General features: G+C 53.9%; 1 protein-coding gene across 1 annotated transcript in view; it reads left to right on the top strand.

Moving 5' to 3' along the window:
* The window catches only part of LOC128563441 (maestro heat-like repeat family member 5), a 65401-nt gene extending 44072 nt beyond the window's left edge, over positions 1-21329 (top strand). The window contains exons 22-33 of the mRNA XM_053558696.1: positions 4405-4558; positions 5811-5992; positions 10791-10796; positions 11151-11288; positions 11697-11811; positions 12630-12773; positions 16574-16750; positions 17163-17318; positions 17945-18067; positions 18192-18294; positions 18502-18576; positions 18827-21329. Coding sequence (XP_053414671.1) covers positions 4405-4558; positions 5811-5992; positions 10791-10796; positions 11151-11288; positions 11697-11811; positions 12630-12773; positions 16574-16750; positions 17163-17318; positions 17945-18067; positions 18192-18294; positions 18502-18576; positions 18827-18927 — 1474 coding nt within the window. The 3' untranslated portion in view covers positions 18928-21329. The remainder of the gene's footprint in view (positions 1-4404; positions 4559-5810; positions 5993-10790; positions 10797-11150; positions 11289-11696; positions 11812-12629; positions 12774-16573; positions 16751-17162; positions 17319-17944; positions 18068-18191; positions 18295-18501; positions 18577-18826) is intronic.
* The last annotated feature ends 121 nt before the right edge of the window (positions 21330-21450 follow it).

Genomic DNA, 21450 nt, shown 5'->3' with positions numbered 1-21450 from the left:
TTTGCCCTTGGCAAATAGTCCTCCTATTAACCTTTTGTCACATCAGCCAGGCTGTGTGTGTTATCTTTTTTCGTATAGGATTCTGAGTGATATTAAAATAGAGGCTATAGTGAGCTATGTAGCATGTCTAATCAGTGCCCTGGAAGGAAGGTGAGAGAGAATGCAGGAGAAGCACGATGTGGTGAGATAATGGCTGGGATTTTTCCAGAATATTCCGGAATAAGAATTTAAGACAGGATAAACAAAAATAAATTCTTTCCTAGACATACCATGATGGCATGTCACATAAAGAAACAAAACAAAACAACGACTACCACAAAGAGAATACTGAAAACACCAGCCACAGAGTAAAATACAATCCCAGCCATTATCTCGCCACATTGTGCTTCTCCTGCATTCTCTCTCACCTTCCTTCCAGGGCACTGATTAGACATGCTAAATAGCTCACTATAGGCTCTATTTTAATATCACTCAGAACCTATAAGAAAAAAGATAACACACACAACCTGGCTGATGTGACAAAAGGTTAATAGGAGGACTATTTGCCAAGGGCAAAGTTTAATGTGACTGATAAGGCAAGGACCAGTCCCTTGGGAATAGTAACAATGCTGAGTCATTACTACCTTCCAGACATGGCAGTGGGAGTTGGTCCAGAACTGAGAGGGGATGTCTTTACGGAGAGGCCACATGACAAATGGACACAGCCATCCTTCGGCCACAGCAGGGAGGGAGCCTGAGCTATAAGACCCTGACTTCACTCCACTCCCACCTTCCATCCATCCATGTTTGCCATTAGCCAAATAAACTGGAAGTCAGAGAGCAAGAGAGCTTCTCAATGCAGTCTGTATAGGTCCTGGGGTCCAGGGCAGGACAGGGCAGGACATAGGCTAGATCCAAAGGGGCAAACAAAACTTCAGCACCATTTCTTACCTCTCTTCTGCTTTCCCGCATTTGCATCCTCAGTGCTGAATTCTGAATAATTTCTTTTGACCTATCTTCCAGTTCACTAATTCTACCTCAACCACATGCAATCTGATGTTAAACTTTTACACTGAGTTTTTAACTTCAGATTTGTAATTTCTCATTTCTAAAATTTCTCTTTCATTCTTTTTCTGATCTGCTGTTATCATTTGTAGAACCAATTCCCTGGAGACATTTTTAAGCTTATCTTTCATTTCTTTATTCATAATTGAATAATCGCTTTATTCTTCATGTCTGATGGTTCTAATTGTCAGGCACTGATTATCTGCTATTCTTGCTGAATGTCACCTACAGAGTCTTGCTTCTTTGCTCGTCTGGTTATCTTTGTCTATGTCCTGGATGTTGTTGTTGGTTTTTTTTAGGGGGGGAATAGGAATAATTTGAGGCCTATAATGAAGATATTTTCCTCCACAGGAATTTGTGCTTGCCCCTGCCAACCACCTAAGTCCACTTGAGCCCAAGACTATCTTAAGCCAAATCAAATGCTTGAGATCACCTAGACATCCCCAGGCAATTCAAACCTGGCTGAAATTCACCAGGTTTGGGTACATCCATCTAATTGAGCATCCCCCTGGGGGGTCTCCTATTAGATTAACCACCTCTCCAAGTCTCTGAGCTTCAATGTCTGCCCCTTAATCCCACAAGCTTTTCAAAACAAAGGATTTGATTTTCCAGGACTGTCAAATGCCCTCAAGGCATCAGTAGTTTTCATGTCCCCTACCTCTCAGGGTCATCATATTCCCCACACATTGGCTTTGCATTTCCTATTGTCTTATCATCTCTTTAACGCTTTGATAGGACCCTTGTTTATATTTTCTCCAGCCTTTTTTAGTGCTTTTCAGTGGATGAACTGATTCAAGTAACTTAGTGCACCATTACTAGAAGACAGGAGTCTTCTCATCTCTTTATTGTTAACAGATTTATTGAGATACAATTCACATACTGTACAATTTGCCCATTTAAAGAATATAACTTAATGATTTTGGTATATCACATTATTAATTTTTTTATTTGTAGTAACATATTTATAACGTAAAATTTGCCATTTCCACTACTTTTAAGCATACAACTCAGTGGCATTAATTATATTTACAAGTGTTGCGTAACTATCACCACTATCTAATTCTAAAAGTTTATCACTCCAAACAGAAACTCTGTAACCATTAAACAATAACCCCCCATTCTCCCTTCTCCCCAGCCCCTGGTAACTTCTTGTCTACTTTTTGTCTTTAGAATTTGCCTGTTCTAGAAATTTCATGGACATTTCATGTACGTAGAACCATATGACATTTGTCCTTTGGGGTCTGGATTCTATCCATTGGCATGTTTTCAAGGGCCATCCATGCTACCGCCATGTTTCAGAACTTCATTCCTTTCTCTGGCTGAATAATATTCCATTGTATGTACAGAAACATTCTGTTTATCCATTCATCTGCTTGTGGACACTTGGTTTGTTTCTACCTTTTGGCCATTGTGAAAAACACTGCTGTCAACATTGGTATCCACGTCTGTGTTGGAGTCCCTTCTCTCAGTTATTTTGGGCGCATCCCTAGGAGTGATGTTGCCAGCCACACAGTAGTAGTACGCTTAGTGTGTTGAGGAGCAGCCATATGTCTTCCCCACCCCCCACCCCCAGCAGCTGCACCATTTCCCATCTCCACCAGCAACGTATGAGGGCTTCAGCTTCTCCACATCCTCACCAGCACTTGTTATTTTTCTTTTTTGGACTACAGCCATCCTAGTAGGTGTGAAGTGACATATTGTGGTTTTGGTTTGCATTTCCCTGACGACAAAGGATGCTGAGCAGCTTTTCATGTGCTTTTCGGCCATTTGTATATCCTTTTTGAAGAAATGTTTATTTAAGCCCTTTCTCCATTTTCGAATTGGGTTGTTTATCTTTTTGTTGTGAGTTGTGGCTCCTATTCCTTCTTAAACCCACTTGAATCTAACTTTCTTCACTACCACTACAATAAAACGCTTCTTGTCAAGGTCACCAGTACCCTCACATTGCTAAGTCCAATGGTCAGTTCTCTGTCCCCACCAAACATGACCTGTCAGCACAGTCTGACCCAGCTTGTGAGCCTCCCCTCCAGGGAACACTTTCTTGCCCTGGCTTCCAGGAGCCCATACCCCTGCCTCCCTGGCTGCTTCTGCTCAGCCTCCTGTGCCACCTTCTCCTAATCTCTCTATTTCTTGGCCCTGAGGGGTTAAGGGACTTGCCCAAAGTCACATAGCAGCACAAGACAGAGTGAGGATTTGAGCCCACACCCTTCTGTGCCAAAGGCCCACTCCTTCCAGGTGGGTGAAGACTACATCTCGGAATGTCCTGGAGTCCTCTGAGCTGTTGTGCCACCCAGCTAGGGGTCAAATGGGCCTACCATGGCTTCCCAGGGCCTTATGGATGGGGGCTTTGAGTTTATCTTAAAGCAGGTGTGGGAGCTCATTCAGCCCCCCACACACATGCTACAACCCTATCCTAGCCCCCACCCCATCACTTCAGGATCCCTCCTGCCCCACATGTGCCCCTTACCCATCAGTCAGTCCCAAAGACCATTTAGGGCAGAAGACAGCTATCATGGTCACCAACATCTCAGGGCATCCCTTCTGTTGCCTCCCTAGGCAAAAAGACCACAGCACTGCACACACATGACTGCCAGTCCTGTCCTCAGTCACAAGGCAGGGCCTTGATCAAAGCAAGCCTTCTTTCTCTGGTCCTCAGTCTCCCCGTCTGCAAAATGGGCACGGGGACACTGTACAGACTACAAGCTCTGTGCATGTATTGTGGTGAAGCAGGTTGGGAGGGAGGACTAGGAGAGAGGAGTGGTTAAGGAAGGCTTCTAGAAAGAGGTGACTTTGTACTAAGCCCTAAAGACTGAGTGGAAATTAGCCGGTGATGGAATATTTTAAGCATAAGGTCTGTGGGTGTGGAGGCCACAAGGTAGGAGAGGACGGTAAAAGTCAGGCAGAGCTGTAGGCCAGAGAGCCTGGGGTGGAGGTGATGGCTTTGCCGACAGCTAGAGCTCTGGCTGCAGTGCCTGGGAGCAGTGGAAGGTGACAAGCAGTTTTGCAGTGAGTATAGAAGGCCAGATTAGAGAGTGCCTGATCTGGGTGAAGAGGAGAAGGGGAGATCTTAAAACTGGGAAGACCCAAGAAGCAGCTGGTGTGGACAAGACATAGGCACAGGAACCAGGGGCCACCCATCCCCAAGCCACTCCTGTCCAGCCCTACCCCCATTCCCCTTCCCCAACAGCCACAGTGCTCCTGTCCACCCCTTAGCCCCCACCCATCAGGGTCCAGCTCAGGGCCCAGCCCCTTCCCCAGGCTCCCTGCTCCCAGCACCCATGCCATGGTGGCCTGCTGTCATGGCTGAGCCAGGCAAGCCCAAGCTCAGCCCTATTCTCAATGCCCACTCTCTACCCACAGCAATGCCTTCCAGTTGTGGAAGGCTCTGGGGACCGAGCAGCCAGTGAGCCACCTAGTACTGGCCTTACTGCTGTCCTGGCTACAGCAGCGGCCCCTGCCCACCAGTGCTAGTGACGGTGGCAACAAGGAGAAGACCTACCTGCGCTCACTGGCCGTGAGTGTCTGCCGCCACCCCTGGGCCCCGACCCAGTCTATGTTCAGACTTGAGCACCCACTGTGTGCCAGACTGCAGAAAGGGAAGCCCCATATCCAGGCTGCTGAAGCCCAGCCTGGCCCCAGTCTGGAGGAAACAGCACTGGGGCAGCCCAGGAGTGATTCCTGGCCAAGGCTCCGCCCCTTCTGTGAATCAGGATGGTGCATCAGTCCCAGGGAGCTGGGAAGGGGTCAGTCCTGAGGTCATCTTCAGAGGAGGGCTTCAGATAGAGGGAAGGGCATGAGAGACTTGAAGCCCCACCCCCATGCCTGGGCTCCGGGGAGTCCTAAGAGCTGCCGCCTACAGCTGCCTCCTGTAGGAATCCACACACAGCTTTCCTGACCGTCCCAACCCTGCTTGCAGGCCCCTAGAGAAAGGAGCTCACCTCCTAGGGCAGCCTCACCTGGCCCCTTGACTGGACTCTGCCAAGGCAGCACCTGGGCCTCCAACCCTGTTTGGAACTTTCTAGGCTGAGTCCTTGCCCCAAAAGTCCCCCGAGCAGAAGCCCTGAGCCCACCGCTGCCCCCGACCTGGAGCTCCCAGACAAGCTGCTGCCTACATCAGGGTGTGATGATGCCTGAACAAAGACAGCAAGAGGGAGCATTCCTTCCCCCACCCCCACTCCCTCCTCAGCAAAGCAGTGCAGGAATCAGACCAACTGGGTGGCAGCAGGGTGGCTCTCCCTGCAGCCAGTTACATCCCCAGCCCTGCCCCACCTTATCCCTGCTCAGTGCTGCCCCCATCCGGAGACCGTGCCAGACCGAAGGCCACCACCCCACAGGGCAGGCCTTGAGTCTGGAGGCTGTGGCTGACTCTGCCCTCCAGGGGCTTTGCCATGTGTCAGGCACATTGCTGAGGGGACAATGGGACCCAGAAGCAGGATGTCACCTTCAGGGCGACAAAGTGGTAGAGCAAGACACCAAGCCGCTAACCCCTCAGACAGTAGCCAAGTGCACAGCAGATGGCAGAGTCCCTGGGCTGTGACAGGAGGTCTGCAGGGTGTGGGTCAGGACACATCCCAAGAAGGCAGCAGGGAGGAGGTGCTGTCAAGCAGCGGGTGCCCACAGTGGCACGTCCAGAAAGTACCAGAAAGGGCGGACCCTGAGGCAAGGGATATCATCTGGTCACCTGACTTAGGTTTTGCAGGGCAATGAATCAGCGCCCCAGTCCATTAATGGGTGGGAGCCTCACCCTACCCCTCCTACCTCGACAGGCCATGAACACACTGCACGAGCTGCAGTTTGCCCGGGAGTTCAAGAACGCTGTGCAGGAGGCCTACCCTGAGCTCCTGCTAGCCCTTCTCACACAGATGCACTACATCCTGGAGCTGGACCTGCCCCCAGAGATCCTGCCCAGGGAGCAGGCCCAGGAGGCAGCCCCACCTGGCCCCCAGAGGTAAGGCCCCCTGCACTGCAGGAATGCCCAAGCAAAGACAGAGTCTTTAGGGCTGAGTAAGACCCCAGGAACTCATGGCCTCAAGCAATCCTGAAGTCAAGTTGACAGTAGGGCATGCTCCTCTGAACCCAGCTCCCTCCTGCTCTTCTGTCTCCCAGCAAGCTTGGGTGTTCCTTGGCATGAAGCCCCATTGTCACCTGACTTTCTCCCTTGTGTGCCTATCTCTCAATTTTCCTTTTGACAAGGACACTGGTGACTGGATTAGGGCCCACCCTAAAGACGTCATATTAACTTGATGACCTCTGCAAAGACCTTATTTCCAAATAAGTACCTGTGCTTGACTTCTAGGGGGACACAGTTCAACCCCAAACAGTCATGACCCCAAACACTGTCCAGGGCCAGGGTCAGTATGGACAGCCAAAAGGGCCAGCATGTCCTAGCCACTCACCACCCAAGGCAGAGACAGTGTCACTACCATACAGGAACCACATAGGGGCAGAACTTAAAGACAGGAGCCATACAATGCACCGAGTCTTACCCCAGTATAATCCTCATAAAGATTCTCAAGAAGAATGTCATCTCCCCCATTTCAAAGATGAGTCACATGAGGCTCAGAATAGTTCGTGGCTTCCCCTGAGCCACACGGCACGACCATGTGAAGCGGGCCTTGACAGCAAGGCCCCCTCAAGCCACTGCACCCACAGGTGCAGACACCTTTCTAGGTTCTCTGGAGCATTTCACTGGACCCTAGCACGTGTGGCAGATGGTCACACGCCCCATCTGCCACATTCGGGCCACAGTAAAGCTGGGTGCTTTCATCTTCCCTCTGCAGCAGCTCATATTTCCAGAACTCCAACAAGCAAAGTCTTTAAAAACCACTGGGGCCAACTCTTTTCATTTGTTTGTATTATGATGTGCTTCACGCAATTTGTCAGTTTTAACAGCTCTCCCCAAGGCAAATGACTAAAAAAGAAGTCACTTCTTCTCATCTTGCCCCTGAATTCAAATGTGCATAAAGTTCCTTTTTTATTCAGCTCAACCATGCAAAATGCATGAATCTTCCCTAATAAGCTAATAAATGTTCTCCGCCCTGAGCGTGGGAGGGTTGGGAGAGAGCAAGAGGAATCCTCCTGTTTCTCTCCCTCCTGGATGTTTCTCCCCGGATCCTCCCCCTCTCCCACAGGCCAGTGCTCACCTGTGACCTTGCTGAGGCCTCCCCGGCCACCCCAAGACAGCAAATAGCAGCCCCACCACCGCTCGGGGCCTCCCCCAGCGAGTCACCATCTCACGTCTGTTGGGTGTGAACATTCACCTGCCTTACTGCCTGCACCCAGAGACCAGAAGGTGCTGGGGTACAAGGACGCCGTCTGTTTCGCTCAGGATCCCCCATATATCCGGGGCATCTGTCTGTCTCTTGGGCACCACCATCCAGCAGGGGCGTCTGTCTCTCTCAAGCTCCCTGAGGGCATCTGTCTGTCTCTCTCGAGCTCCCCCATAGAGCAGGGGCATCTCTCTGTTGCTCCCAGGGCCTGTGAGTCACTTTGTGCCCAAGCCTGGCTGGATGGAGCTGTCCATGCCCAGCGTTCCTTCTCACCACCACCCCCTGCTTGCACAGCCTCAGCTGCAGGAGAGACTCTCCCCTAGGCCTGGTCCTCTGCCTCTAATTGGCCCACCTTGGGTCACATGTCCAGCTCTGAATCAATCATCTTGACCACAGGTGCCTGTGAGGCTCTGATTGGCCAGGCCTGACTCCCCTGCCCTACCTGGAGCTGAACTGGGCCAGGGCATCTCTTCCCCGCCCTGGGGGCCGAGGTGCTGGGCAGGTGACAGCGGCCACTTCAGCCGTCAGGGTAGGTGGAAGGCTGGGCTTGTCAGAGCAGTATCACCCAGGTGTGTGGTGGTGCCCCAGAGCTTGAAACCGTGCGCCAGGCTGTTGTGACTCTGTCCAGGAAACGGGGGCTGAGGGGATCTGGACATCCCCTGCTGAGTCATCCACTGTCTCTTTGGGTGCCCCCAGCAAGGTGGGGTTGGCACAGGATGGGGGCATCCAGAGGAATCTCCAGGCATGGTGGGACTAGGCCTGGGCGCCTGAGGGTGCTCATGTCCTGCTCGCCTAGGCCAGCCCCTGGGACCAGCCAGTGGGGATTGGGCTAGGCGCTCACCTCCTTGCTGCCAGCCCTGCCCGATGGGCCCTCCTTTTCCTCAGAGATTTGACCAGTAGGGGTCAGTTCTCAGCTGGGTCTTCTCTAGCCAATCACCCTCCTGCCCATGAAGGACTTCTTGTTCTCCCACTTCACCCATCGTGGGCTGTCGCTTCTCTTTATTTCAAGAACAATCCACATCCTCACCCTCGATCACCTTCAGTGTTTCCCTCTGTCCCTGGGCCAAAGTCTTGTGATAGAAAGAGGAGGAGGCCTGTGCCAGTGGCTCATGCCTGCAATCCCAGCACTCTGGAAGGCCGAGGCGGGCAGATCTCCTGAGCTCACAGATTTGAGACCATTCTGAGCAAGTGCAAGACCCTGTCTCTAAAAAATAGCCGGGCACTATCCAGGCACCTGTAGTTCCAGGTACTCGGGAGGCTGAGGCAAGAGAATCACTTAAGCCCAAGAGTTTGAGATTGCTGTGAGCTGTAATGCCACGGCACTCTACCAAGCATGACAAAGTGAGACTCTGTCTCAAAAAAAAAAAAAAAGAAAGACAGAGAAGGGAGGAGCTCATATCCATTAGGATGGCAACTATCAAAAAAAAAAAAAGAAAGAAAGAAAAGAGATCTTGGCAAAGACGTGGAGAAACTGGAACCCTTGTAAACTGCTAGTGGGAGGTTCCTAAAAAAATTTAATATAGAATTACCATATGACTCAATAATTCCACTTCTAACTTTATGCTCAAAAGAATCGCAAGCAGGCACCTGGAACAGGTGTTCCCACACCCTTGTTCATAGCAGCATGGAAGCTGTGGAAGCAGAGGAGAGCAAGCCAGCTGCCCCCGGTGGACGGCTGCGCAGACCAAAGGCACTGTGCACACACAGTGGACATTACCCAGCCTTAAAAAGAAAGGAAATTCTGACACACGCTATGTCGTGGATGAACCTGGAGGGCGTCTGACAAGTGAGACAAGCCGGTCACGACAGAGGGAAGACTGTATGCTTCCATTTCCACGAGGTCCCTAGAAAAGTCAAAGTCATAGACAAGAACTAGAATGGTGGGTGTCAGGGGCCAGAGGAGGAGGGAACGGGAGTTAGTGTTTAATGGGGTTCAGTTTGGGAAGATGAAATAGTTCTGGAGACGGATGGTGGTGATGTTGGCACAATATTATGAATGTGCTTAATGTCACTGAACAGTGTACTTAAAATGGTCCCTTGTGTGCAATGAGTATTTTACCACAGTTTAAAATAAAGTAAAAGCAGAAGAGGCAGAGACAGTGGCCGGGGGGGGACTGGAGAGGTGAGAGGCTGAGGTCTGACCGGCCTCAGGGAGCAAATGGCTTTCCCATCTTTCTCAGGAGCCTTTGCCCTCTGCAGGGTCAGGGCTGGGGGAGGGGAGTTGGTTGAGTATAGGGCAGCATCACTGAGATGCCCAAGTATCCAGAGAGGCTGAAGGAAGGGCACAGCTTTGGGACCAGGAGGAACAGAGGACAGTCCCACCGTGGCAAGGTGTGGGCCTGAGGAGCTCCATCTTCATCCATCTCAGGCCCCCTGTGGATTTGGGGAGACACATGTTCCTGGGCATGGCTCAGGAGTCACACTCTAGGATGGCTTTCCATTTTTGGGATCTGCAGCAGGGTGTGATTCACCCCGAGTTTGGGCAGGGACTCTCAAGAGCGCTCAAATCAGCTGAATGTTATCTTTCTGGAGCCCTGCTATGGCGGCAGGGACAAAGAAATCCTGAAGGACAAGGAATCCTGAGGCCACAGGACCAGAGCTTCCTGAGTCCTCAGAGTGAGCAAAGTCCCTTCCAAAAACCATCATCACTTTGTGGCTAAGGCCAGTGACCTGGAAAATGCTGCCTCTTTCTATGGCACAACTTGGGGCAAGAGGACAAGCCAGCGGGCATTTGGATTGGCACCACTAGGGACTTTCACAAAACAGCATTTCATGTCTTGATGCTCAGTTTTGCAAATCTGTTTGCCTGGAAGCTGACACTCCTTCCAAGACATGCTGACACACCAGGGCAGTGCACTCACAGCAACCAGGCAGGGATGGCTGGAACACAGACAGGCTGGCCAGCCAGGACTGCCTTGCGTTCCCCAGCCTGCAGTCTCAGTTTTTCCACCTGTGTCCCAGGACTCCACTCAGTGCCTGGGGCAGTGCCGGACCTGTGACAGTGACATCGATGTATAGGTTTGGAGCCAGGGCCCAGCTTGACCCTATTTCTGTGCCCTTGGCCAGTCTGTGTGATAGGACACGTCCCCTCTGTAGACAGCTCCTTGCTTTGTGGCAGTGGAGCAGCAGTACAGAGCCGCCTGAGACAGGGCAGGTGGGCACCTCGCTTGGCTGCACCATCTGCCCTCTATGCTGCTCTTTCTCCATCACACACACATGCGCGGCTACTGCAACAGGTGTCTCCGTGTCCTCTGAGGGCAGGGGTCCTGCCCCAGGAGTGGCATATGGACCCCATATGGTTCCTCACTGCCATACACCCCAGCCCCTACTCCCTCCTGGCTGCTCCCCTCCACCCTCCTCACCTTTACCTATGAGTCACAACCCCGGAGGCTCAGCCTGATCCTCTCCACCTTATGACCTGGGAGATCACTGGTCCCCAGATAGCTTAACAGCTCTGTCTCTAGCCCATAAATCTAGCTGCAGGTGCAAGCACCACCTCGTCTCCAAGGCTCCATGGGCACCTCACCTGGTGCCGAACGCACGCTGAGCCTCACATGATGCCTGGTCCTTCCGCTGCTGTCTTGGCCAAGCAAGGCCCAAGATCTGGGTGGGCTCATGCTGCTCCCCTCCATGTCCTAGGCCCCAACATCTTGTGTTGAATGAGGGCAAGGATAAGCTGCCCCAGGGAGGTATCAGGACGTCACACCCTACAGCCAGGGCAGGAGCTGGAGGACACCTTTCTATTTGGGGCACTGGGTGACCTTCCCAGGTGCAGGAGAGGCCCAGATAGCTGTTCATGGCTGTGGGCAGATCCTACCCCCCTCTTCTTGACCACAGCACATCACTAGAGGCACTGAAGAGCCTGCTGTCCACCACAGGACACTGGCATGACTTCGCCCATCTGGAGCTGCAGGGTGCCTGGAGGCTCTTTGACACCATCCACACCTACCCGAAGGGTGTGTGCCTCCTTGCCAGGTATGAGTGGGGTGAAGGCAGGTGGCGGGATCCACGGGGGCTGGAGTATGGACAGCAGTGATGGAGCCTGGGGCCTCTGCAGCAACTCTCAGACCCCCGGGCCTGCCTATGAGCACCACCACTGGGACTCACACACATGCACACAGCAGCCTCCAGGTGACTTCTCCCAGCCCTCACCCTAGCCTGGACCTCCTGGGGACCAAGAGCTATACTTGGCTCTCTGTCTCCCCCATGTCGAGCCCAGGACTGGCTCACGATGGGCAGCCAGGGGACGGGAGGGGCATGGAAATAGGCTCAAAGAGTCGCCTATCCACATCAGGACACTCCTGGCTACTGGACCCCTAGGTTGGGTGGTAATGGGAGGGTGGGCTCAGGGCAGTGACCACAAGCCCAGGCCCTGTCCCCCAGGGCCATGGTGCAGAGCCACTGCAAGCAGATCAAGGCAGTGCTCAACCAGCTGCTGCCCAGCCTGCGGAGCCAGCAGGAGCGGGAGAGGAAGGCGGCCATCCTTATCCTCACTGAGGTAGGGGTGCAGTGGGCCTAAGGCCCCTTCCTCTTACCTCCTTAGCACCCCAGCAGAATGCACAGCAGATTGCGCCCTAAGCTAGGTGGGGGCCACCCAGACAGACCCCTCACAGCCCAGCCTTCCTGCTCTGAGCTCTGCATGGTGGCCAAAGTTCTGGGCTCCTGGCTTTTCACCCAGCTCTCAGGCCCCTCTTAGCCTGCAGCCTCAGGGAACCTGCCTCTCTGCTCCTCCCTCACTGGCACAACCCCTGTAGAGTTGAAGCAGCACTGAAGACTCAAGCAGACCTACGCTCAAATTTCAGCCCTGTCCTGTGCTGTGGGGAAGAGTGAGGAGGAGGTGGTCGGAGTGGGCCACACACTGCAGAGTGGCTGGCTTTGCAGTTGCCAGCTCTGAGCAGTGGCAGGGCTGTGGGTAAAGTGTGTCCTCTGCATACTGACACCAGTCGGGGGAACCCAAGTCAGACTCGTGCTGCCCCACCCCTCCAGCAGGGTTGCCTGGGCTCCCCCCCAGGGCTTTATCCTCCAGTATCCCCTGAGCCAAGCCACTGACATAAGTTGGCCCTAGCCTTGCTCTGACCTTAGGCAAGGCCCAAAGCCTTTCTGGGCCTCAGTTACCCCAGATGTATACTGAAAGGTTGGACTAGGTAGGTTTCAAATACCTATTAACTAAGACACCCAGTGGGTACTGAACACCCACCCAGACCCTCCCCAGTCCCCACCCAGACCCTGGTCCTCGAGCCCCACCCCTCAGCACGGAGACAGGTTCCCCAGAAAGGGTACTAAGTGTGACCATCTGCCTCCTGGGGCCTGCCCCAGTTCCTCTACAGCCCTGCCCTCCTGGAGGTCCTCCCCCAACAGGCTGCTCTGACAGTGCTGGGGCGAGGCCTTAGGGACCCCAGCTGCGAGGTCCGTGTGCTGAGCCTGCAGGGCCTGGGGAACATCCTCTTCTGCCCGGAGAAGGTAAGGACTGCAGGGCGCATGGCTGGTGCACATTCCCTGCCCAACAGAGCAGCCAGATGCTCCAGTGTGGACGAGGCCACTGGGCAGGAACCCCAGCTCCGTCACAACTCATTGTGGCTTAGGACTCCCGACTCTACCTCTCTGAGCCTCAGTTTCCTCATCTATAAAATAGGGCAGGTTATGGGAGGGCTGGAAGTTTCTATTCCCTGGGGACAGTCTCCTCCATGCACACCAGGGAGCTTCCAGATGACCCCCACGCCTAGCCCAGAGGGAGCTTCCTCTGAGGCTCCTGCAGCTGGGCCCCCATGTCTTCGTTGACTTGTCTGTCCATTCCCATTCTCACCTGTCACCACAACAACCCACACCCATAATGAGCAGCTGGGGAAGAGAAAGGCCAGAATGCTACCTTTGGGGATCTGACCTACCTCACCCACGGCTTCAGTTCCTGACATGGCCCCTGCTGCGGGGACCTGTCCACACTCCAGCACCTTTTGACCGGCAGAATTCCAGCTCTCTGGGCCTCAGAGTGCATGTCTGTAAAGTGGCAGGGGTGACAGCACCTGCTTGGTGGTAGACAAGCGAAGGGGGCTGTACTGAAGCCAGTCCCTGCCATTCCTGAGCCATTTGCTCACCAGCTGCAACCTTTAATGCCTGGACCTGTGTGGGTCCTTCCAGGGTCTAACTCTATAATGAAAGGTCAAGTTAGAGACAGATTATCTCATCTAATCAGGAAGAGTGGCTCCTCTCATCCACCCCAGGTCTGCGTGGCACCTGTGGCTCAGTGAGTAGGGCGCCCGCACCATATACCAAGGGTGGCAGGTTCAAATCCGGCCCCGGCCAAACTGCAACAAAAAAAAAATAGCCGGGCATTGTGGCGGGTGCCTGTAGTCCCAGCTACTCGGGAGGCTGAGGCAGGAGAATTGCCTAAGCCCAGGAGTTGGAGGTTGCCGTGAGCTGTGTGATGCCATGGCACTCTACGGAGGGTGACAAAGTGAGACTCTGTCTCTAAAAAAAAAAAAGACTCCAGAGGAAGGTGACATGCCTAGTCCTGGGTTCTATTGCTATTGGAGGAGGCTATGTGAACATAGAGGTTATCAGGTATTGTGGGGCAAAGTGTGATTATGGGAAGGCCACAGAAGGGACAGCTTCAAAATAGATCCCAAAGACATTTATTTTTCCATCAGTCTAGATCACCCCAATTCAGTTTAACTCACAGTTCTTGAAATGGTTAAGAGGAGAGACCCATTAGGGCCGCAGCTGGCAAAACCCTTTGCAATACACCTGATACACAGTAGGAACTTAATAATGGGGGCAGAGACTAGATACAAAATCCTTATTGACCTGTCCATCCATCCATCCATCCATCCCTTCACCCATCCAACCATCCATCCATCCCTTTAACCATCCATCCATCCAACCATCCATCCCTTTACACATCCATCCATCTATCCCTTCACCCATCCATCCATCCATCCCTTCACCCATCCATCCATCCATCCCTTCACACATCCATCCATCCATCCCTTCACACATCCATCCATCCCTTCACCCATCCAACCATCCATCCCTTCACCCATCCAACCATCCATCCATCCCTTTAACCATCCATCCATCCAACCATCTATCCCTTCACACATCCATCCATCCATCCATCCCTTCACCCATCCATCCATCCATCCCATCATCCATCCATCATTCCCTTCACCCATCCATCCATCCCTTCACCTATCCATCCATCCATCCATCCCTTCACCCATTCATCCATCCATCTCATCATCCATCCATCATTCCCTTCACCCATCCATCCATCCATCCCTTCACCCATCCATCCATCTCATCATCCATCCATCATTCCCTTCACCCATCCATCCATCCATCCCTTCACCCATCCATCCATCCATCCATCCATCTCTTCATCCATCCATCCATCCCTTCACCCATCCATCCATCCATCCCTTCACCCATCCATCCATCCATCCCTTCACCCATCCATCCATCCATCCCTTCACCCATCCATCCATCCATCCCTTCACCCATCCATCCATCCATCTCTTCACCCATCCATCCATCCATCCATCCATCCCTTCACACATCCATCCATCCATCCCTTCACCCATCCATCCATCCATCCATCCATCCCTTCATCCATCCATCCATCCCTTCACCCATCCATCCATCCCTTCACACATCCCTCCACCCATCCATCCACCTACCCATTCCCCCAACCCCCCACTCACCTGTACCCCCACCCAGGATTCCTTGGGTCCTTCATCTATAAATTATTCTTTCATTATTTTTTTTAGTCTTTTTTTTTCACATATGCATGTGTTCACTAGGCTTCCACTTTTTGCCTTCACAAAATTAAAAAGGCTTAAACTTTTAACAATGTTTAAAATAGGGACCAGAAACAAAAACAAATACATTCAAAAAAGACCTATTTTTTGTAATTATCTTTTATCTTTATAAATATTAGTTGTCTATTCTTTGATGCTTTGGGGGAAAAAAATAAGTAGTTAATTGATGACTCCATACTGAACCTCAGAGTCAAAGCATTCTATAATAGACATATTCTTACTTGTCAATGTAAATGTTATTTTCTTTGCATTACTATTATTATTATTGCTTAATACTTTGTTGCAGCAATCGTCTGTTTTTTTTATTCTTTATAATTAATTCATTTGATCAGTTGTTCACATGTCTGCTCCCACCTTCACTCATCCATTCAGTGGTCAGGTATCTCTGCAGCTGTCTCCAGCTGTCCTCCCAGGGAGGTGATCTAGGCTGTCTCCACATGCTTCCTCTGTCCCATGCACCAGGGCCCTGCCAGACCAGGAAGTGGGTACAGTTCCCTGTGGAGTGGGGTCAGCAGGCCAGAGGAAACAGATCTGAGATCACAGCCAGTCCTGGAGGCCTGCTGGTGTGGGAACAGGTGTCCCAGGCAGGACTGGAGCAAAGCACCCTGGCCCATCCAAGCAGATACACACTACAATGTGCCCTTCCAGGTTCTTTTGTGGCCATTCCATTAGAATTCTGTTCTGCCTGTCCTGTTGTCCTGGGCAGAACCCCAGTCTCTGCACCCACAGATGCTCAGAAAGCATGCATGCTGATGAATAACTCACTTGCTAAGAATGAATTTAATATTTGAAAACCAAACACAGCTTAAACTTGTTTAAAACTTGTAAATATCACCTAGGTCTGCACACAAGCCATTGATAAGGAACCCAACGGCAGGAAACACCCATTTACCAACACATGGCTTTCTGACAATTCACCCAGCAAATGTAGGGCTGCACTGCCAACAAGTGGGGCAGAAAGAATTGCTGAAAATGAATTCAAAATTTTTTTAAAAAGAAGAAAGTGTAAAAATGGAACATAAAGGTCATTTGGAACATAAAAGGTCTGGAGCCACCACCTGGTGCACACAAAATCCCTGCCTGGGAGAAACCGGTGACTTCCATATGTGCAGGGGGAGGGCAGGCCGGGGTTGGGAAGGGGCAGGGTGGCCCAAGACTCGGTGGAGGAAGGAGCTGGTACTCAACTAGTACTGAGGCTTCTTGTGCAACCATCTTTCTGTCTCAACCCAAGAAGACCCCAAAAGACTCAGAGAGGGGAAGTCCTGTCCAGGCCACATGGTTGTTGGGGGGGAGGGTGCGGCAGAGCCTGGCTAGAAGCACAGCGCCCCATGGTGGGCAGAGCAGGGCTAGTGGGAGGACAAGGGCATGTTAGAGATGGAGCATGTTAGGTCAGAACAGGGGTGGCAGGTTCTGGCACCACCACCCACCAGCTCCTCCTCCCCCCAGGGAACCCTGCTCCGCAGGCAGCTACCAGCCTTCCTCGATGGATTCTTCCAGAACAGCGAGTCTATGGTCGTGCACATCATGGGCACCGTGTCGGACGTGCTGCACCGCCTGGGCATGCAGGGTGCAGGTGCCCAGAGCCTGGGGGTCGCCATCAATGCCCGCTCATTCTTCGATGATGTGAGCATGCTCAGGGAGGGGCCCTCCTGCTTGCATCCTCCCTATGACCCCCGCACCCCTTTCCTCCTCCCTCGGGATCCCACCACCACCTCCAGAAGTCTCCCTGCAATGCCTGGGTGTGTCTCTGATCCTACAACTGACCACCCAGATTTCTTTATGACATGGTGTTGTGTTTAAAATGTTTTTCCTTCACTGGGAAATCAGGGATAAGTTCAACCATCACCCACATTCATGACATTTGGGTGTCGGGATGTGAATGTGGAATATGAAGGAAATTATTTCATATCCTCAAGGAGACCTGGAACCTGGCCCTGCCAGCTCCGACTGACAGGGAGCCCCAAGCCCCACCACAAGGTATGGAGCTGGGGCCCCTGAGCAGGTCTGGCTGCGGCTCTGAGCCCTTGCCTTGCAGGAACGGGACACAGTTCGGGCGGCAGCCATGGCCCTGTTCGGGGACCTGGTGGCAGTGATGGCAGACAGGGAGCCGAGCAGCCTGCGAACCCAGGTGCACCAGAGCATGGTGCCCTTGCTCCTGCACCTGAAGGACAAATGCCCAGCTGTCACCACGGTCAGTGGCCACCTGCAGGCAAAATGGGCTGGCAGGCCTTCACCTTGGCCAGGGCTGCGGCCCACAAGGGGCCAAGGACTAGGGAGGCAGATGGCATAGGGCTGCCTGAGCATGCCGCGTGCTCCACAGGGCAGCAGGTGGGCAGGCAGAGTCTGGTCCCCAGCACTGATTTCCCTAACCATGGGAAAACCCCTCCCTGTAGGGGCACATGCACACACACACATACACATATGTACACACATGTACACAAGCAAGGTTACACTGTCCATGTAGGCAGGACCCTGTCTGTCCTGGTCACTACTGCATGGCAGGGCCTGGCACGTGACAGGAGTTCAGGTTGTCCACTGAACTTGTTGGAGTATGGGTTGGCCCTGCCCACCACACGCCAGTACAGCAACAGACACAGCTCAACTCCATGCCAACGGACAGCGAGGACCACTTGCAGACCAGCCCGAGGCACCGCGTGCTGTAGCCAGAGTGGCAGGAAGGGTTCCCCTAGTGGGACAGGGGGGAGAACACCGGCACAGCAGGCTGCCCTCCGATAACCCCACAGCCTTGTGGTCCCTGGGGGGCAGGCTTAGAGGTGTGGAGTGGTGGGTGACTCCCTCCTGTGGCTGTCCCCACAGCAGGCCAAGTATGCCTTCTATCGCTGTGCCCTGCTGCTGCGCTGGCAGCTACCACACACCCTCTTCTGCACACTGGCCTGGGAGAGGGGCCTCAGTGCCCGCCACTTCCTCTGGACCTGTCTGGTGAGGGCTGGGGTGTGGGGCCGCTGGGCTGTGGTAGGGAGGCAGGGCCAGGGAGCAGGCCAGTGGTCTCTCCAGAGATAACCTCTGGCTCCAGCCAGTAATGGGTGTGCCCTCGTCCATCCAGATGACACACAGCCAGGAGGAGTTTAGCATCCACCTGTCACAGGCCATCAGCTACCTGCACAGCCGCCACCACCACATCAAGATGTGGGCAGCACTCTTCATAGGTGGGAGAGGGCAGCCTGCAAGGAGACCCCCAGGCCTGCCCCATCTGAGCACTCCTGACCCTCACCCACCCCTACCCTTTCACAGGCAGAAGAAAAAAGGAGGAGTGTGAGGGGGGCCCTCGGGCTAAGGAGGGGCAGAGTAGGGTTGAAACCCCCAGGAGGCAGGGATACACCCACTGGCCAGCTGCTCCCCCGTCTGTCTCCCAGGTTATACCACCTGCTACCACCCCCAGGCTGTGTCCCAGATGGTGAAGGACGTTGATGCCAACCTGCTGCTCCACAGTAAGCAGCCCCTTGCCCTGTAAAGCTCCCTTCCCCCACCCCCAGCACTCTGCAACCCATTCCACAGACAGCAAGACTGAGGCCCAGAGAAGGAGGGGCCTTTCCTGGGAGAGAGGCTCACACCACCCTGTGGCTGCCTGTATGCTCCAACAACACGAGGGGCCTGGACAGGGTGGGGACGGCAAGTGGTGAAGAGAGGCACCCCAGGCCTGGAGTTGGGTCACCTCTGACTGTCCCTCCTCTCCCGCAGCTTTTGAAGATCTCAAAAAAGACCCAGAGCCTGGCATCCGGGAATTTGCCACCAGGCAGCTCTCCTTCTTTCCAGAGGTGTCAACCAGATCCCAGAAGTGACTTTCAACCGTATTCCCCCATCCTCCTCCCACACACCTACCTGGTCGGTCAGCCCTGCCCCACCCACCCACACAGAGTTTGGTTGCCCATTTTTTCCATTTAAAAGAAAGATCTAGATTTGACAAGGCTGCGTTACACCTGTCAGCTCCCTGCCCCTCTGCTGTGACCAAGCTAAGCCCCAGGAGATACTGGCAGGACTCAGGGTCAGGGACAAGTTCAGGCCCAGGGGCAGAGATGGGGTCAACTCGGCATAACGTGAGCCCAGCCAAGGCCTGCCTATGCTCTGGGTTGGGAGGACACTGTGGGGGCAGCCTCCCTCCCCCTAGAGCCATTCACCAAGGTGCCCTCGGTGACTGAGAGGCCAGCCAGCGGTAGGGGGAAAGGCACCCTCAGCCAGGGGGCCCACTGTCTCCCTCCACACTCTGCTCCATTGAGGGCTGGCCACAGACCCTTCCTATGGAGCCTGGTCTACCCTTGTGGCCTGAGGCAGGGCTCTTGGTTCTCTGCACCTCAGCTGTTCCATTTGTAAAATGGGTTGTAAGACCTCTGGAAGGCTGAGTCCCGAAGAAGCTCCCCCTCAACTCCCAGAGAGCCACCTGGGGACCTACCCAATCTTCAGCCAGGTCCTCCTGCTCAGTCTCAATGTTCCCACATGGGAAATGGGCAGACAGCCCTTACTCTTGCCTGTAAGCCCAGAGAGCCCTGGACAGACGCTCCCCACAGAGCTCTTCCTGTGGCCTCACTCCAGACTGTGTCTTTCTCCAGAACCCTGCCAAACTAGCCAAGACCCCTCTAGTGGGACACCCCAGTGGGCCCACCTCATCCTTCCCTCCCTCAGAACACACTGACCCTCCTCCACACCTCAGCTGGGGCAGCCTCCTGGAGCCTTCTCCAGACTCCCACACTGCACATGCCCCAGGCCCAGGTCCCATATCCCCTGCCACCTGAGGCCCCCCACCCTCTGCAGCTGCCCCCTCTCAAGGGTGGATCACTAGCCTGTGAGCCCCTTGGGGCAGGGCCACCTACACAAGCCTCGGATGACGGACTAAAAAATATAGCCACCTGCACCAAACATGCATCAGATCTACTGAGTCCCGATGTGTTTGAAGAGAGGAGAAAATGACCGCTGGGTAGAGCTGGCAGCCCTTCCACACAGATCGGTCTGGGCCATCTCACCCATTGTCCTTCTTGGAGGTTTTACCTTTTCGCATTCTCCTGTCTGGTCCACTGACCTCCCCAGGCACCTCCCACCAGCTCCTCCTAGCTTGAAGCCCCTGGCTGGCAGGTGAGGGAGCAGCAGGTATCAGGGCTGCAGGCCCGGGTGCAGTCTGCCCCAGGCCAGTTTGCTGGTTCTGCCCAGCTGCCCAGAGCCTCTGAGCAGTGGGCGACTGGCCCGTCCTCCCGTTAGTCCTCCCTTCTGGAAAGTATCTTTTGCCAAGAGCACAGAGTTGAGTAGGCCCAGACCCAATGGATTCCTGGAGCCAATAGTGACTCTGGACAAGCCCCTGGGATTCTCTGGGTCTGTGTCCCCATGTGAAAATGGGGAGGGGTCTAATTCCTACCTGGCAGGGTGAGCAGCCTCTCAAGGCCCGGCAGGCAGCAGGTGTTCCACCAACAGCACCATTCCGTGCCAGGCCTGGTCACAGCAGATTAGGGGTGGAGAGACAGAGCCTGTGTGTCCTGAAGCCACCCTCCCAGGGCCCTGGGAAGGCACAGCCCACCTGGCCACTGCAGGGTCCATGCTGTGAGAGTGGGCAGAGCAATCCTGGCAGCGGGTACCTGATTTATAGGGAACAAGCCTCTGGCAAAGTGATACCTGCAGCCAGGAACATGAGCGTCTCAGGCAGGCACCCTCAGACTCAGATGCAGCCCCAGGCACCCCAGTGCACCCTCCCTCCCTGGGCCAGTGGGATGGTGGCCAGTGGGATGGTGCATTCCTCCACCCTGAGCCACGACAGAGGCTTTGCTGGAAATCATTCCACCCTCACCAGTTCCCTTCTCTGGGCCTCTAAGGCTGAAATGAGAACACCTCATTGGGCAGCACCCCACCAGACACAAGGCCCTGAGACTTCTTCAGTGAACCCCTGTCTTGCAGAGGGCAAGCCTGGTGGTCCAGCCTCACCTTCTAATGCCCCAACTCCCAAAACCATGGCACGGGCAACTCAGCCTGGAAGTTGGAGGTACAGGGGCCAGGTATGGCCATGGGAGACCCAGCGCGGGGACAACAGGGTTCCGGGACAGTAGCCGCATGGCCCAAGGCCGCCATCCACCCCACCCAGGCCCACATCCCACTCCACACACAGCCATCACTCCTGTTTTATTGCCTTCGAGTGTCTGGGACTGCCCAGGGATCTGGTACCAGGTCAAGGTGAGGGACCAGGGACAAAAGGCTTGGCCCAGTGATTAAGAAATCACACCCCAACCCACAATAAACAGGCCAGAGAGAGGACCTGCTGGGGGTGGCGATGGAGGATGCTGGCAGGACTCCAGGGAAGAGGCGGTCCCCCCTGGGCTCAGAGATGC

This window comes from Nycticebus coucang, chromosome 13 (genome assembly GCF_027406575.1).
Source record: "Nycticebus coucang isolate mNycCou1 chromosome 13, mNycCou1.pri, whole genome shotgun sequence".
Classification (NCBI taxonomy): Eukaryota; Metazoa; Chordata; class Mammalia; order Primates; family Lorisidae; genus Nycticebus; species Nycticebus coucang.
This window is presented reverse-complemented; position numbering and strand designations above follow the sequence as displayed.